Below are 16,279 nucleotides of genomic sequence, written 5' to 3' on the forward strand. Positions count from 1 at the left end.
GGTAAAATGCCACAGACTTGCGCTGTTCTTACGTGATGTCCAGCAGTTTTTCTTGAATAAATGCTTTCCAGCTGTTGTGTGCTTTTGGTGACTTTGAAGAGTCTCAAAATAGTTATTGTTGTTGTTTTAAATAAGTTTGTACACTTTTATCATTGCTTTTTGGAAATGGCTTTGCTGGGCTCTTCACTCAGCCAATTTAGTAGCCCTGTCCTCCTCTGCTGATACTTTGCTTAGGATTTTTGCCTTGATCGTCACAAATGATATTAACCTGCAATTTTCTGATTTGCTTTATCTTTATCAAGTCGAGCACCGAAGTTATACTTGCCCCCTAAAAAGGATTAGAAATATGCTTTTATTGGGGTGCCTGGGTGGCTCAGTTGGTTAGGTGCCTGACTTCAGCACTTTCTCACGGTTCATGTCTTTGAGCTCAGTGTCAGGCTCCATGCTGACAGCTCAGAGCCTGGAGCCTGCTTCGCATTCTGTGACTCCCTCCCTCTCTCTCTGCCCCTGTCTTGCTCATGCTGTGTGTGTGTGTCTCTCTCTCTCTCTCTCAAAAAATAAACATTAAAAATTAAAAAAAAAAAAGAGAAGAATGAAGAAACTGTGTTTCTCTGCCCTGATCTCCAAGGTATTAAGTGGAAAAAACAAGTTGCAGAACAGTGAGTATAATATGCTACCATTTGTGTTAAAAAGGAATATATAAAGAAGTGTGTGTGCGTGTGTGTGTGTGTGTGTGTGTGTGTGTGTGTAGACACATATATGTACACAGATGGTCTCCTGACTTACGATGGTTCGGTTTAGGATTTCTTGACTTTATGATGGTATGAAAGCAGTATGCATTCAGCAGAAACTGTACTGAGAATTTTGAGTCTGGATCTGTCCCGGGCAGATGGTACATGGTCCAATGCTCTCATGAAGCTGGGTGGCAGTGGTCAGGAGGCTAACCAACCAACACTAACAGCCGTTTGGGTTTTCACTTTTGGTACAGTATTCGTTAAGTTACACAGGGTAGCCAACGTCTGGTTAGCAAGTAGGCTTCTGTGTTGGCCGACTTTGCCCAGCCGTAGGTGCTCTGCGCGTGTCACAGGCCGGCTAGGCTAAGCCATGATGTTCAGTAGGTTAGGTCTAGTGAACACTTTTTCGGTTGAGGATATTTTCAATTTAGGGTGCCTTTGTCAGGGCACAAGCAATCAAGGAAGTAGAGGAAGATCTTCGTGGGACGCACAATCTTAATTCCGCTAATCTTCATTCCACCTTCCAATGCTGGGAATTATTCTTTGACTTGAGGATGATGGGGACTCTTCAGTTTGTTTTCCCGAGGCACCCGGACCTCATGTCTGCGTGCTCTGGGACAGCGCCTCCCGGGCCCGCACTTGCTTCCTGCTCCTTGAATGTTGGGAATCACTAGGGTTTTGTCGTTAACCTTCTCTGAACACTTACAACTTCGGTAAACCCATCCACTCTTCTGGATGTGACCGCCATCTCTGAGCCCCCAATTGCCCAAAATCATATCTCGTTTGAATTGAAGCCCATTTATCTTGTGGCCCTGCCTTCTGGACATGGCTTCTTTCCATCTGACAATTATTCTAAGGTTTTATGTCATGCTGTCACATCCATCTGACAAGTTTCTAATCCTGGATTAATCCAAACTTTCCTCTTACTCCAAGCCTGGGTGGCTGACCACCGCTATAGGAAACCCCGGTCACCAGTTCGGGATCACAGGTCCCTGGTGTGCGCCGCCTGGTGCTGCTCCGTGGTGCCGTGGTGCCCTCGCCCGCCCGCTCATCGCAAGGGTCGTTTATTAACTCCCTGCTGTCTCTGCTCCTAATTCACAGACGGGACTGAAGCCATCATACAGAAACTCGGAAATCTGCTCTGATTTCCACCTGTTGGGGACACTGTTCTGACGGCCTGAGTAGCCTGAATAGCGAGCTTTACGCATAGAAACCGTTTTTGTGCCTCTTCCCTCCGGAGCGGAGCAAATGCGCCGAGGTGCATAGGGACTCGGACCCTAGTTTCAACTGATACTGTCTTGCGTTTCTCACCCCCGGCTTGTTTCTTACAGCTGACCCAGAGGGCCAATCCCTAAGACACCGAGACAAGCGGCTTAGTTTAAATTTGGTAAGTTTGGCACCACAGTTCCTTTAAGCCTCAGTTTTACCACAAATCGCCCGACCGATGTGTGCTGCCTTGAAGCCTTGTGAGACTCAGCACTGAATCTCTGAGGACCCTTTCAGTCTCCCCTAAGGCTTGAACTTGTCTGGAGACTATTGCTCTTCGCGTTCTATAAGGACCCTTCCAGTTCTGATGTTCAGACGCTTGTGTGCCTCGGGGTGTGGGACTTAAGGCATCACATCACACGGAGAGCGTTTGTGTGACTTCATGACCTTCTAGCATCAGATCCAAGGGCGTTCTCGCCTGCCTCGTATGATAGGAGCAGGGGCCGAGCTGGAGTTAGAGGCTTACCTGACTTTCTCAAGGAAGTTCAGAGTTATTCTTGGGTACTTTGCAAGTGAACCCCTGTGCGCGGCCTTGGCCATGCTCGCGACCTGCACCCATTCTCTTGCAGCCATGCGGGTTCTCCCCGGCGCACCCCACGGCTTCAGCCCATGCCGAAGATGGCTACGTGCTCATGGGCCCTCAGGCGGCCACAGCTGCTGTGAGAACCCACTGCGGCCGTGATGACTACATCCCCATGAGCCCCGGGAGTGTATCGAGCCCACTGCCTGAGCTCCCTGCGGACGCGGAGCCTCCCCCAGTGAACAGAGATCTCAAGCCTCAGAGGAAACGTAAGCTGCCCGAGCAGGGGAGGGGAGTAGGGCCTAGAGGCCTCGTGCAACGGTTTCCTTCTTGACTATCTCTGGGGAGAAAGCACTGGAGGAGCCGTCCCAGAGGCCTGGGAGGCGTAAGGGTGAGGAGCGATGGCCGGGATGGAACCGGAAGGGCTGGCCGACCTCGCCACCTCAGACCGAGGAAAGGAGTCACAGGACTTAGGGCATGGTGGTCCTGCGAATGCGGCCTACGATGCCAAGTTCATTCCAGAGAGTCCATCTTTGGCTGCTTCCCTAACGACGGCCCACACATGGGTAATGACGGATGCGGATGAGAGCCGCCTGGCACCTCTCTTTGAACACACTTGGATGTAATCACAGTGAGGTAGTCAGGAATGACTTCTGACCCGAATTGGTGAATGTCAGACCTGGTCGTAGGCAGCTGGTCACCCACTGCCCTGTGTGCATCCATCAGCAGAGGTGGCCGGGGGCAAGGAGTCCGGACCCTCTGGGCACAGAGCTCCTCGAAGCTTCTGCGTTACTCCCAGGCAGCTCCTCTGGGCTGCAGACAGCACGGACAGAGAGAGAGAAAGGAGGAGAGGGAAGGAAAAGCAGGCCGAAGGAACGTGCTACCTTCATTCCCGCCCCTGCCCCCTGCCGAGTAGGTCTGGTGACTCCCAGGAGTTGGGTCTGTTGCCACCTCTGTTTGCCCTTTGGAAAAAGTACCACTTCAGGTAGTCACGCCCCAACCTGGTCATTAGCCCCACCTCCCCCGTGCCTGGTCCTTCGAGCCTCACCCCTTCAGTGTGAGTCCAGCTACACTTCCGGCCTGTTTGCTGTGTGCGTGGTGCTGTGCCAGGCGCTGTCGCGGGTGGGGGGAGGAAGCAGGTTCCCCGGTGGGCGGGGGCAGAGCACAGGTGACAACCAGCGGGAAGGAGGAGGATTATGAAGTCGGTACCACATAGGAGAGCGGACCCTGTCTTACGAGGTTCAGAGGAAATAACCCTTCATTCTGCTCAGAAGCAATTTCACAAGGACCTGGAGCTCTGAGGTAGATGTTGTTTTGCTTAGTTAATTTTCCATAGCAACGCCTATCCAACAGAAGTTTCTGTGATGACAGAAATGTAGCTATCGAGCCCTTGAAATGTGGCCGGCACAGGCGAAGAACTGAATTTTTATGGACTATATCCCCCATGCTGAATTTTAAATTTCATTTAATGTTGATAAATATAAATTTAAATAGCCACATGTGACTGGTGGCTGCCATATTGGACAGCGCGGCCCATAGGACCTGGCGATTAGAGGCGTGAACGTGTCGTATGGACTTACGGCTGGGGAGCCAGTGGGTGGGTGTCCAGGGGACCCCTGGGCCAGGAGGGTAGGCTCCGACAGGCATGGCTGCAGGGGAGAGGGCAGGTGGAGAGGCCAGGAGGTGGCCGGTTGCTGAGGCCGATGCCAGGGCATCATGGCCATCAGGAGAGACCTTCCCGCCAGAGACTATGAGGCTCAGCACCTCGCCCAGGTCAGAGGCTCCTGGGAAAGTGAGCAGCAGGAGTCGCTGTCCTGGGTTCTGATGATACGGAGGAGGCGTAACCAGTCTCCAGCCGTGCCATCTAGTGGAGGAAATGAAAGCAACCTGGTTAAGGCCGCGGTAGCGGGATATAGGCCTGTCTGTGACACAGGGCCTGATCTTGTCTGGAGGTCAGAGAAGGCTTTCCTAAACAGGGGACATTGAGCTGAGATCTAAAGATGAGTAACCAGGCAGAGAGATGGGGAGGAATGTTCTAGGTAATATCAGGTAGACAATTGGGAGGCGGGGAGAACTGGAACCTCGGTGATCATCTCTGCCTGTAATAAGAGAGGTAAATTTTCAATTTTGGACACACCAAGCGTAAGGTAGGTGTTTACATCCCATAAGGTCAGGGACTTTCATCTGTTTTGCTCACACTGTGCCTCTAACACCTAGAACTGTACCCAAGGCGCAGTGAGGTCTGAAATGCATACTGACTATGTGTACTGTCCCATTGCCGCCTCTAGCTGTAACATGACCAGTGAGGCAGGGAGGGGTGGGTCAGCAAAATTCCCACTCATCGTCACGGCTGCTCGTTAGTAAATCTGGATTTGATGTGCCAAGTGGAATGTCTTCATTTTCGTCTCTAGATTCTGGCCCTTCACTCCTGAGCACTTACCACCCTGGGTATTGTGTATTCTCTTACAGCACGGCCACCCCCTCTGGACCTGAGCCACCTGTCCACCATCAGGGAACACGCGTCTCTAACCAGGACCCACACCGTGCCTGGGTACGTCTTTGATTGCTCAGAGGGGCCTCAGCCAGCACAGGCGCTCCTGGTTTTCGAGAAGCGTCCTTGATGAGATGTAGTTGAGGCCCACCTGGTCTAGCTTAAGTCAAAGGGGGGATGGGGTTTGTTACCATGAGCCGGAGGTCGTGCATAGATCACGAAGGAAGGAACGTAACTGCATGTCCCAGGATGGTGGAGCCAGGAACTAGCTGTTGCGAACCCAGGGAACCCCCCCATCGCACACGTCTGCTTCTCTCTTCCCGTTTTCTCTTCTGTCTCTGGGGAGCCTTTGTCGCCGTGGCACAGGCCTCATGGCCGTGGATACCTGTACCAGGGCTCGTGAGCTCCTTTACACGCTACGATCCAGGACCAACAGAGACGGGCTCCTTTCCAACCCCAACTCACATTTCCTGGGAGAGCGATTGTACCGCCCCAGCATGAACGGAGTCACCTGTGGCCGGGGTGAGGGTGGGGGGCAGTGGGACTGATGTGGCTTCAAGAAGCCTGACCTCACGAACGGAGTAGGACAAGGGAGTTCTCAGAGGAAGAGATGGCTCGTGGACCTGCAGACAAGCCCCAGCGCGTATCTGCGCGCTCTCACTGCACCTGTCCAAAGTTGTATTTTCCGAGTGTCGAGCCTGGCCCAAGGGCTTCCCGGTTCACTCTGAATGTCACGGCAGACAGTCACTTAGCCAAGCAGGACTCTGCAGTGGCTCTGCTTCCAGTCATGATGCCCAGAGATGCAGCCTGTGCTTCTGACTTGGGAGGAGGGTGAAACCTGACCTGCAGGCTTTTTCTGGTCCCATCAGAGGAATGGCCACAGCTCGCGACTTTTGCTGGCCACTCTGAAGAGAAACCGGAGAGCCCCAGAGGAGAGTGTTGTTTTTGTTTGTGTTTTTTTCCTAAACAATATGATGCCTTGGCCTGTTTCTAGAAAGCTCATGGGCTGTGGCACATAGAGGGCCTGGAAACAAGGGGCCCCTGAGAGGTGGGAGCCATTTGGCCCAGCACGGGACAGAAGCTGGGCAGTCTCTTCCGCTTCGGGGACTGCTGTGGCCAGAAGGAAATTGTATGTGGAAGGGGGACGGGGCTGCAAACGCCGTGGGGACCGTGTCAGTTCCTGGCTGGCTTTCAGAGCAGCTGTAAGACTTTGCTTTGACCTCATCTATATTTTTGTTCCCTAGCAATCGAACCAGATTTCTCTCTCCAGAAAGAAATGGTATTAATTCTGCAAGATTTTTTGCCAATTCTGTTTCCAGAGAAGAGGAAGAAAGCTACATCCACATGGTAATCCTCTGTTTCGCACTCTGTGTGTGTTTCGCCTCAATCCATAGTCTCACGGGTTCATTATAAAGGAAACACGTACTTCAGAGAGCCCCCGGCAGCCTTAAACCACTCACTTGAATGTAATACCAGGGTACTGGCAATAAATCAGTTTGGAGCTGGTTTTCTTTCCTGTGATAGTCAGCTCCTCATACCATTTCGAGGCCACGGTACTTCAGGGGGACCCAGGCTGGGGCATCTGTAATGGGAAGGTGCAAATGTCAACAAATTTTTTCACCAGGGCTGCGATATCCAATTTGATCTCAATGACTTTGTTAACATTTTTTTTTAATGTTTATTTGGTTTTGAGAGAGAGAGAGGCAAACAGAGTGCCAGTGGAGGAGGGTGAGACAGAGAGGGAGACACAGAATCCGAAGCAGGCTCCAGGCTCTGAGCTGTCAGCACAGAGCCCGTTGCGGGGCTCGAACCCGTGGTCCACAAGATCATGACCTGAGCCAAAGTCGGACACTTTACTGACTGAGCCACCCGGGCGCCACTGATCTCAATGACTCTGTAGCTCTCTGGTTGTTCAGAGTCTAAGCTGTGAAAACCCACACGTGTATTCCTTTCTAGCAGACCCCTGTCAGCCTGGCCCCGATTGCCTCTGAACCTCTCGGAAGGATGACTCAGAGTCCCATTGGGAGGGAATACAGTGTCCTGGGCTGTGCATGTGCCTGAGTCCCCGCAGACCCAGGTTGTAGGGTCTCTGTATAGACCTGAGTAGCCAGAGATCTGCCAACTCCATCATTTCGTTCATTTACTGATCTCCCCTCATGCCCTGCACTGTCCCCTCTGTTCTCTTTGCTCTGGACTGTATTGGGAGCACAGGTGTTTGGAGACCGAGGGCCGGGGGTTGGGAGGCACGTGAGCCAGGGAGCGTCCCTGGGAGGCCTGGGAAGTAGTGAAGAGAGATCTTAGCAGAGCAATGTTCAGGACACCGTGACTCCAGGTACTTCTGAGAAGGCAGTGCCGGCCCTCCTGTTCATGGGCTTAAGAGGCGAGCGACAATCTAAGAACCACAGTCTCCAGGGAAGCAGTAATCAGTTGCTTCACTTTGCCTTTCTATTTGATAAAACTTGTGCTGTAAGTTCACTTAAACATATGCAGGTGGAAAGTGACTCATATACAAATCTGCTGTGGTCTTCCCATGTTTTTCACACTTAGTAATGGCCCTTGGGAAACTTCTAGAAGAAAACACTCTTCTAAAGGATACTGACCAGCTGTGCTGTGTCTCCAGAGGACACGAAAGGGAAGGGAATCTATAACCTAAGAGGAGCGAGCGCGGAGCCATTCCAGACGAGTCCATCCCTGGTCTTTGAGGTTCTGACAAGGAGCAGTGTTGCATTCACAGCACTTTCTTGCCCGAGTTTATCATCACTACTTAGTGACTGTCTGGGCGTCGCTAGGCAGTAGGACACTGCACACGAAGAGCCCAGAATCCCTGCTGGGGAGGGTAGCTGTGGGAGAAGCACCTTCCACGTGCGCAGTAGGCTCATAGTGTCAGACGGCCGTTACACGACCTCGCTTGTTTCATGCCTACAGGACTCCCAGGGTTTGCTGTTCATTTGGATAGAATCGTATGGGTTCATTTTTTCTTCCCTTTGAGAACAAGTTCTGATCTGAATGTAAACATTGACATCAGGGGCTGAAATACGAAGTTTGTTGTATTAACATTATGCATCCTTTTTTAGTTTCCTTAAATATTTGTGAAATTATAGAAAACTCAGAATAAGTAACCTAATTTTAACTTCTGTGATCTCCTTTTTTTACAGGTTTTTCAAATTCTTTAATTTCAATAGTTTTGTAAGACTTTTTTTTCCTTGAGAGAGAGAACACAAGCAGGGGAGGGGTAGAGAGCGAGGGAGAGAGAGAATCCCAAGCGGGCTCCACGCCATCAGCGCAGAGCCCAGTGCGGGGCTTGAATCCATGCACCCTGAGATCATGACCTGAGCTGAGATCAAGAGTCAGATGCTTAACTGACTGAGCCACCCAGGCGCCCCTGTAAGGCTTTTACAGTAGAATTCTAGGCTCCTAATCTCACAATAAATGTTCTATTAGGCCTTATAAGACTCTTTTTAGATTATCTTTTGTGGCATTGACTTTCTCAGTGTGCGGTTCTATGAATTTTAACATATGTGTTATGTTCTATGTTATATGTAAATTCATAAATATGAAGTTTTACGTATATGTTTTATAATTTTTACATATATGAATTTTAACATATTTAACATATATGTAACCACTGCCACGATCCAGACACAGGGCAACTTCAAGATACTCCCTCATGCCACCTCTTTATAGTCACACCCTTCCACAACCCTAGTCTCTGGCGACCACCTCTGTGACCTTCATCACTCTAGTTTTGTCTCTTCGAGAACGTCACGGAAACAGAATCATAGAGCATGCCATCTTTTGCAACTGGTTTCCTTCACTCAATATAATGTCTTTGAGACTCACCCAAAGCATAACATGTGTCAGGAGTTCTTTCGGTTTTATTGTGAGTATGGGTGTGCCCCACTTTATCTGCCTACCCATCGAAGGACATTTGGATAGTTACAAGGTGTGTGACATTTATGAATAGAATTGTTATAAACATTCTTCTTTAAAAGTAACCTCCACACCCAACATGGGGCTTGAACTCATGACCCCGAGATCAAGAGTTGCGTGCTCTACCCACTGAGCCAGGCAGATGCCACGCAAACATTCTTTTACAAATTTTGTTTTTTTATTTTTATTTTTTACTGTGGTAAAATATGCCTACCATAAAATTTACCATTTTAACCACGTTGAGATGTACAGCTGGGCAGCATTTAGCTGCATTTACAACATTGTGCGACCATCACCACTATCTGCTTCCAGAGCTTTTTCATCATCGCAAATAGAATCCTGTACTAAACACTAAACAGTAACACCCTAGTCCCTGTCTACACCTCTGCTCTACTTCCTGTCTCTCTGAAGGTGCCTCATGTAAGTACAGCCATACGACATTTGTCCTTTTGTGTCTGCCTTTTTTCATTTAGCAGAGTGTCTTCAAATTTCATCCATATTATCCCATGTATCAGATTTTCATCCCTTTTTTTTTTAAATTGTTTTAAGATTTGAGAGAGAATGAGCAAGGAGAGGAGGGGCAGAGAGAGAGGAAGAGAGAATCCCAAGCAGGCTCCATGCTGTCAGCGCAGAGCCCGACACGGGGCTTGCACTCACGAACCTTGAATTGAAATCAATAGTCGGACACTTCACTGACTGATCCACCCGGGAGCCCCTCACTCCCTTTTTAAGGCTAATACTCCGTTGTATGGAGAGACCACAGTTTGTTTACGCATTCATCTGTTGGTGGACATTTGGGTTGTTTCTACCTTTTGGCTCTTATGAGTGAGGCTGCTGTGAACATTGGGGTACAAGCATCTGAGTCTTCGCTTTCAATTCGTTTGGATATATCGCTAGTGGTGGGGTTGCTGCGTCCTCTGGTAGTTTGCCTTTAACTTTTTGAGGAACCATCAAACTGTTTTCTGCCAGCGATGCAGAAGGTTCTGACTCCTCTGCGTCCTTGCCAGTGCTGCTTGTTTCCCTTTGTTTGTTTGTTTCTAATTATGGGCATCCTGCTGGGTGTGAAGCGGTGTCTCCTGGTGGCTTCTGTTTGTATTGCCCCCACGACTATGATGTGGAACATCTTTTCATGTGCTCATTGGCCATTCGTAGATCTTTGGAGAAGTGTCTAATCAAGTCCTTTACTCATTTTTTTTTATTAGATTGTTTTTGTTGAGTTGTAGAAGTTTTTTCAAAAATATATGGGTGGCTTCACTTTCTTTAATAGTTGTAGGACCGTTAACCCATTAACGTGATCTATGTAATCTTGGGTGAATTTTGGTTATTTGTCAGATGCTTTATAAATTTACCTTTCACAGTTAGGTCTGCAATGCACCTGAAATTAACTTTCATGTATGATTTGAGGTAGGAGTCAAGTTTCATTTTCCTCTGTTTCTCTAGTTGACCTGGCACCATTATATTTAAAGTTACTATAATTTACCACTATTCTGCAGCACTGTCTTTGTCATAAATTAAATATCCATATGCATATGCGTCTTTTCGTGGACTCCCAGTTCTGTTCCATTGATCTGCGTGTTTATCTTCAGACGACACCACACTGTGCCAGTTACTATTGCTTCCTAAGTCTTGATATCTAGGAAATAAGTCCTCCTGCTTTGTTTGCCTTCCTTAAGTTGTCTTTGGCTATTTTGGGGCCTTTCTAGTCCCATACAAATTTTAGAAACAACTCCGCAAATTCTCCTAAAAATGAAACACAGTTCTTTGCAGAAAGGGTGGCCAAAATGATTAAATCCAACATTTGAAATGGAACTACATTTGTTCTGTTATTTTTAAATTTGGGGCACCTGGGTGGCTCAGTTGGTTAAGCGTTTGACTTTGGCTCAGGTCATGATCTCACATTTCATGAGTTCGAGCCTCGTATCGGTCTCTGCCAACAACTCAGAGCCTAAAGCTGCTTCGGATTCTGTGTCTCCCTCTCTCTCTGCCCCTGCCCCACCTCTCTCTGCCCCTCCCCCAACTCTCTCTCTCTTTCTCTCTCTTTCTCAAAAGTAAATAGAACATTTATTTATTTTTATTTATTTTTATAGTTTATTGTCAAGTTGGTTTCCATATAACACCCAGTGCTCATCCCCACAAGTGCCCTCCTCCATGCCCATCCCCCCCTCCCCCCCACATCCAACAGTCCTCAGTTTGTTCTCGGCATTCAAGGGTCTCTCATGGTTTGCCTCTCTCCCTCTCCCCCACTATTTTTCCCCTTCTTCTCCTGCTTCGTCCTCCGTTAAGTTCCTCCTAATCCTCCTATACGTGCAAACATATGGTATCTGTCCTTCTCTGCCTGACTTATTTCGCTCAGCGTAACACCCTCAAGGTCCATCCAGGTTGCTGCACATGGCCAGATTTCATTCTTTCTCATTGCCATGTAGTATTCCATGGTATAGATAAACCACATCTTCTTGATCCATTCGTCCATTGATGGACTCTTAGGCTCTTTCCAGTTTTGGCTACTGTTGAGAGTGCTGCTATGAACGTTGGGGTCCATGTGCCCCTGTGCATAAGCACCCCTGTGTCCCTGGGGTAAATTCCTAGCAGTGCTATGGCTTGGTCATAGGGGAGTTCTAGTGTTAAGTTTTTGAGGAACCTCCACCCTGTTTTCCATAGGGGCTGCACCCGTTTACATTCCCACCCACAGTGTAGGAGGGGGCCCGTTTTGCCACATCCTCACCAACATCTAGAGTCCTCTGATTTGTTCATTTTAGCCACTCTGACTGGTGTGAGGTGGTATCTCAGTGTGGTTTTGATTTGTGTTTCCCTGATGAGGAGGGACGCTGAGCATCGTTTCATGTGTCTGTTGGCCATCTGGATGTCCTCTTTGGAGAAGTATCTGTTCATGTCTTCTGCCCATTTCTTCACTGGATTATTCATTTTTTGGGTGTGGAGTTTGGTGAGTTCCTTATAGATTTTGGATACTAGCCCTTTATCTGATATGTCATTTGCAACTATCTTTTCCCATTCCGTTGGTTGCCTATTAGTTTTATGGATTGTGTCCTTTGGCGTGCAGAAGCTTTTAATCTTGATGAGGTCCCAATAGTTCAGTTTTGCTCTTGATTCCCTTGCCTTTGGGGATGTGTCAAGTAAGAAATGGCTGTAGTTGAGGTCAAGGAGGTTGTTTCCTGCTTTCTCCTCTAGGGTTTTGATGGTTTCCTGTCTCACGTTCAGGTCCTTGATCCATTTTGAGTTTATTTTTGTGCGTGGTGTGAGAAAATGATCGAGTTTCATTCTTCTGCATGTTGCTGTCCAGTTCTCCCAACACCATCTGCTAAAGAGGCTGTCTTTTTTCCATTGGATGTTCTTTTCTGCTTTGTCAAAGATTAGTTGGCCATACATTTGTGGGTACAATTCTGAGTTCTCTATTCTATTCCATTGGTCTATGTGTCTGTTTTTGTGCCAATACCATAGTGTCTTGGTGATTAGAACATTTTTTTTAAAAGCAATATTATAAAATTTTGATGGAGCATTTCAGTAGGGAAGCCACTGTGAAAACCACATAACACCACATAAAATATCTTAAAATGGTAGAGAATATATTTTTAAATCTACAACCTAACTGACAAGAAAGGAAGGAGAATCTCTGGGACCAGAAATGTCAAGGAATTACAAATGCTGAAAATCAATAGGAATTACAAACAACAAAATCAAATATAGAAGTAAGCCATTATTGGAAATATTGGCTTTTGAATATAAAATAATTATGTTTGATATATTTAAAGAAATAAGATGAGTTGAATGTTAGACTGAGTAATACGATACTATTAAAAAAATGACCAGGCAGATTAGAAAGGACCATACAGAACTTCTAGAAATAAAAACTGGGATGAAATTAGAAACTCAGTGGCTAAGTTGAACAGACTAAATCCAAAGAGGGATTTAGTGAACTGAAAGATAGTTGTGAAGAAGTTACTAATAAATCAGGACAAGGAGATAACAGCATAGAGAGGGTTGAGGCATAGAAGACAGTATGAGGTCAAACATTTGTCTAGTCAGAGTTCTAGAAGGAGATCATAAAAAAGCAGAGAAACAATACAGAAAGGGATAGTGGAGTTTCTCACAGTGCATGAGAGATAACAGTGCTCAGATAGTCGGAAGACTCACAAGCCACTCGGTGCAGTCACGTGTTAGTGGTAGAGCAACCAGTGGGCACTGGTCACTCACAGTGCATTGTCTTCAGTTTGGCTGAGTGTCAGAAAGTTTTCATTATAGTAAGTTGTAAAAATAAACCCCACGAAAGGAAAATGAATAAAGATGAGAACAAAATTAACAAACGACAGAATTAGAGAGGAACAACTGAACATAACTAATCAGGAAAAAGCAGTGGATGCAAATAAGCGATATGGGGCGTCTGGGTGGCTCAGTTGGTTAAGCGCCAACTTCGGCTCAGATCATGATCTCCCAGTTCGTGGGTTTGAGTGTTGAATCGGGCTCTGTGCTGACAGCTCAGAGCCTGGAGCCTGCTTCACATTCTGTGTCTCCCTCTCTCTCTGCCCTTCGGCCACTCATGCTCTGTTTCTCTCTGTCTTTCAAAAATAAATAAATGTTAAAAAATTTAAAAAAACAATATAAAGAATGTAATGGAGGTAAGCACTGCAAATACACTAGAGACTGAGGACATAGAGAATATTATGAACAGCTCCGTGACTGTGAATATGAGAACTTGGATAAAAATAGGAAAATTATCAGAAAGTATTATCCAAAACAGATTCAAGTAGAAATAGAAAACCCAAAGGATTATATCACCATTAGAGAAACTGAGTCAGTAGGGAAATTGTGCTACAAGGATAACGAGGCCCAAATAACTGTACACTTTCTACCCAAGGGAAGAGATCATCTCAATCTTATATAAATGCCTCCAGGGAGTGGAAAAAGAGGAAATATTGCCCACCTTAGTTTTTTAAAAAATTTAATGTTTTTATTTTATTTTTGAGAGAGAGAGAGGCAGAGTATGAGTAGAGTAGGGACAAAGAGAGAGAGGGAGACACAGAATCTGAAGCCAACTCCAGGCTCTGAGCTGTCAGCACAGAGCCCTATGTAGGGCTCGAACCCATGGACCATGAGATCATGACCTGAGCCAAAGTTGGACGCTTAACTGACTGAGCGACCAAGGCACCCCTACCTACCTTATTTGTAAGGTTAAAATTTAACTTGATGCCAAAACAAATAGCAATAACATAAGTACAAAATTAGAGACCAATTTTACTCATTCATGCTGGTTAAAATGTCCTAAATAAGAACCCCACCACCACCACATTTTGTATACGAACGTTCCTAGCAGCACTATTTCATTTTTTTAAGTATTTAAAAATTTTTTAATGTTTTATTTCTTTCTTTCTTTTTTTTTTTTTTATTTCTCGGAGAGAGAGAGAGACAGCGTGAGCAGGGGAGGGCCAGAGAGAGAGAGGGAGATACAGACTTTGAAACAGGCTCCAGGCTCTGAGCTGGCAGTCAGCACAGAGCCCGACGCGGGGCTTGAACCCACAAACCACGAGATCATGACCCAAGCGAAAGTCGGACGCTTAACTGACTAAGCCACCCAGGCGCCCCTGTTTTTTTTATTTCTGAGAAAGAGAGAGACAGTGTGAGCAGGGGAAGGTCAGAGAGAGGGAGACACAGAATCTGAAGCAGGCTCCAGGCTCTGAGCTAACAGTCACCACAGAGCCCGATGGTGGGCTCGAACCCACAAACTGTGAGATCAGGACCTGAGCCGAAGCCGGATGCTTAACCCACTGAGCCACCCAGGTGCACCTAGCAGCACTATTTATTAATAGGCAAAGAGTGAAACTAGCCCCAGTAGTCGTCAGCTGTCGAATATGTAAACAAAATGTGGTGTGGCCCCATGCTGGGGTGTTAGGCAGCCACACAGTGAAATCAAGTATTGACACACAAAACATCAAAGTTGTTTGAGAAGAAATCCTAAAGATTTTAGCAAAAGTAAATCCAGCACTATGAAAAGTTGATGGCATACACAAACAAGTTGGATTTACACCAGGTATACAAAGTGGGTTTAACTTCAGAATCTGTCCATGGGCCTCTCAGTAAAGATGGCAGACTGAGCACACATTTCTCTTTTCCCTCCATCCCAAACACCCTCTAAAATGTCAGTCAAGGGGTGTGTTAAAGGCATACACCCACAAGGGTATAGAGAATTGGAGACAATAGCAGTGACATTGGGAACTGGAAGCAGATGGGTGTGTAGGAAATGATGTATTAGACCGAAGACAGTTCAGTCCTCAGTATGTCGGGGGAGGGAAGATGGGGAGAAGGAAGGCACGGTGTACCACAGAATTCCAAAGGGTTCAAGAAGTGCCTGTGGCACCTACTTCCGGAAGTCGGGCTGAAGGGGAAGGAAAAGAAGGGGTAGTGGTGCAAAGTCCGCCTAAGTAGCAGGTAAATCTCAAGATGTCTCTCCCTCACTTCATGGGAGTGAGCCACTAGGACTTCCCATCTCTATAGGGAGGGTGACGTGTAGTCTCCAGAGAGTAAAACAAGGGTCCTCTGCACTGGGGGGACATTAGACACATTTGACCAAGACTATACTAAAAACAAGGAGAGACTCTTGAATGTTGAGAACAAACTGAGGACTGATGGGTATGGGGGGGAGGGGAAGGGGGGTGATGGGCATGGAGGGGGGCACTTGTGGGGATGAACACTGGGTGTTGTATGGAAACCAACATGACAATAAACTATTAAAAAAATACAGCACAATAAGAATAAAAAAATGTAAATTCATTTAAAGACAAAATGTAGATGAGATATTCAGAAAAAATAAATAAAAACAAGGTGATTAGCTAAATATGCATAATGGATATGATCTTCATCCCTGAACCTGTTCCCCAGCCCCTCTGCTCCACAGTATTGATAACTAGACTTTCAAGGTTGAGTCCTGGAGATTGGAAGATATTCCTCTGGGCTGGTTGAGCCGCCCGAGGCAAGACCTGGGTCTTGACATGGGGGGGTTCACCAAGAAAACCACCCAGTAGGACCCCAGTGCAGTGAGACCCAGTCGGCAAGCATCACCCATGTGCTCCAAGCTTCCAGTCAGCTTTTGGGTCTTTCACTCCTAACTATGAACAGACAGCCAATGACTCCATCAGACCTTGCAGGAAAGCTCTAGCATGAAGGCCAGAGACCAGAACAGATTGGGGAAACGTTTTTAAAAATCTGTTACCTTTTGGGGTGCCTGGGTGGCTCAGTCAGTTGAGCGTCCGACTTTGGCTTAGGTCATGATCTCGTGGTTCGTGGGTTTGAGCCCCGCGTCTGAGCTGTCAGCACAGAGCCTGGGGCCTG

The 16,279-nt window shown here is 47.1% G+C and overlaps 1 protein-coding gene across 2 annotated transcripts in view; it reads left to right on the forward strand.

The window, feature by feature from the left end:
- Positions 1–16,279, forward strand: part of GAB3 (GRB2 associated binding protein 3) — a 58,822-nt gene that overhangs the window by 37,427 nt on the left and 5,116 nt on the right. Inside the window, exons 5-9 of one of the 2 annotated variants that reach the window (XM_039222695.1) lie at positions 2,066–2,121; positions 2,570–2,789; positions 4,990–5,071; positions 6,256–6,358; positions 7,559–7,716. In XM_039222695.1, coding sequence (XP_039078626.1) covers positions 2,066–2,121; positions 2,570–2,789; positions 4,990–5,071; positions 6,256–6,358; positions 7,559–7,561 — 464 coding nt within the window. In that variant the 3' untranslated portion in view covers positions 7,562–7,716. Of the gene's footprint in view, positions 1–2,065; positions 2,122–2,569; positions 2,790–4,989; positions 5,072–6,255; positions 6,359–7,558; positions 7,717–16,279 lie in introns of those variants that run through there. The other variant, XM_039222694.1, reaches the window with a different exon arrangement.

The sequence above is a fragment of the Hyaena hyaena genome, unplaced genomic scaffold (assembly GCF_003009895.1).
Source record: "Hyaena hyaena isolate Hyena2069 unplaced genomic scaffold, ASM300989v1 scaffold_1178, whole genome shotgun sequence".
In the NCBI taxonomy this organism is placed as follows: domain Eukaryota; kingdom Metazoa; phylum Chordata; class Mammalia; order Carnivora; family Hyaenidae; genus Hyaena; species Hyaena hyaena.